Source organism: Triticum aestivum, chromosome 4D, assembly GCF_018294505.1.
Source record: "Triticum aestivum cultivar Chinese Spring chromosome 4D, IWGSC CS RefSeq v2.1, whole genome shotgun sequence".
Lineage (NCBI taxonomy): Eukaryota > Viridiplantae > Streptophyta > Magnoliopsida > Poales > Poaceae > Triticum > Triticum aestivum.
Window position 1 is genome coordinate 351,738,617 of NC_057805.1, and position 1,594 is coordinate 351,740,210.

Below are 1,594 nucleotides of genomic sequence, written 5' to 3' on the forward strand. Positions count from 1 at the left end.
GCGCTCGTGTGTGCCGAGCGCGGAAGCGGGCGCTCCAAATACACAGCGGGCGATGGCGATTCGGACCGCACGTTCAACTCTATATGCCGCGCGCGCGATTAATACGCGCCCGTTGGAGCCCGTCTACCGATTGCGCGCGCTAAAAAGGATAAATTTGCGGCGCGACGCTTATTTAGCGCGGCTGTTGGAGATGACAAATCGTCGCACTTGGCATGCGACAGTGGACTTCCATGGCTTGGCTATAAGTACGCGCCAGATCTTCTCTCATTTTCCCTCATTCAGACGCATCCGAAAACTTCTGCTCATCTGTCTCGGCATTTTTGCCTCTCCTAGCTTCGTCTCACACTCTTAGTTGCCTAGCTTCGTCTCAGTTGCCAGCCTGGTCGTCTGATTTGTGCCATGGCCCATGGGAAGAGGTCTAGGCAACAGGCCGAAACAACCTCCGTCAGCCTCATGGACCTGGACGGCGGCGACATGGCGCGCATCCTCATGATCTTCTCCGGCCACCACAACACCCACGGTCACCACGACGTTGCCGGGCCTGCGTCGCCGGAGAGGGTGTTCGAGTGCAAGACCTGTAACCGGCGCTTCCCGTCCTTCCAGGCGCTCGGCGAGCACCAGGCCAGCCACAAGAAGCCGCGACTGGCTGACGGTGAGCCGCCCAAGCCCAAGGTGCACGGCTGCTCTATGTTAGCCTTAATCTTGACTTGCAGGACGTGGCTAAGCTGATCCGGTGCTTGTAGGCTGTTAGTGCATGGCGTGCATGCGGCCGTGGCGAGTGGACCAGCTGAGTCCTGGTGCCGTGTGAGCCGTAGTGGTAGTTAGTGCGTGTGTATGCGAGTCAGCGCGTGTGTGCGTGGCCGCGTTATGTGGTTAGCGAGGAGAGCGCGAGGGTAACCGTGCTGGGCGCTGGACCCGGTCGCATCCGGCCATGTGTGTGCGCGGCGGGTGCGGGAGCCGTGGAGCGCGGAGCGTGGGGAGTGGGGCGAGTAGGCGCGCCGTAGGCGCGGCGTGGCACGCGTGCGCGCGCGCGTATAAGGTCTCCCCCGGACCCATGTGTAATCGTTGAGGCGTACGAATTCGTGCTCGTGGAAGTGGCGTTCGAGCGCCGGAAAAGAACCCTTCCGTGTCCACTGTCTTCTTCCTTCCTCCCTTCTTCTGCTGGTTCGGGCTAGAGAAAGAAGAGAGAGGAGAGCTAGGCTAGCCACGGTTCCAATAATTGGTATTCAGAGCCACGAAGTTCGAGGGGCGGCCGTGGCGTGCGACGGCGTCCGCGGTGCGCGGCGGACATGAAGGTCTTGGCAACGGCGCGCGACGAGCGCGTGGCGTCGGCAATGCGCGGCGAGTCCACGGCGGTGTGGCTTGCTGCCGGGCGCGCGGCGAGCGCGTGGCGTCGGCAACGTGCGGCGAGTCCACGGCGGTGTGGCGTGATGCCGTGCGTGCGACGAGCAGCGGCGGTCGCGGAGACGAGGAGGTCGCGGAGGACTTGCGTGGTGTCGCAGAGGCCGCGACTGCTCGGCGCGACGACCGTGGAGGCGCCGCGCTGCGGTTGACGGCGCAGCGGTGCAGGGCAATAAGCCGCGGCGGCGAGCCG

General features: G+C 63.8%; 1 protein-coding gene across 1 annotated transcript; it reads left to right on the forward strand.

Moving 5' to 3' along the window:
• Positions 1–264: 264 nt before the first annotated feature.
• LOC123096962 (zinc finger protein ZAT12-like) lies at positions 265–729 on the forward strand. Its single transcript, XM_044518752.1, has one exon. The coding sequence runs from the start codon at positions 400–402 to the stop codon at positions 727–729; it is 330 nt and encodes a 109-aa protein (XP_044374687.1). The 5' UTR covers positions 265–399.
• Positions 730–1,594: the final 865 nt, after the last annotated feature.

What these genes read in the sequence shown, in the direction of transcription:
- LOC123096962 (XM_044518752.1), top strand. Translation starts at nt 400, where the DNA reads ATGGCCCATGGGAAGAGGTCTAGGCAACAGGCCGAAACAACCTCCGTC.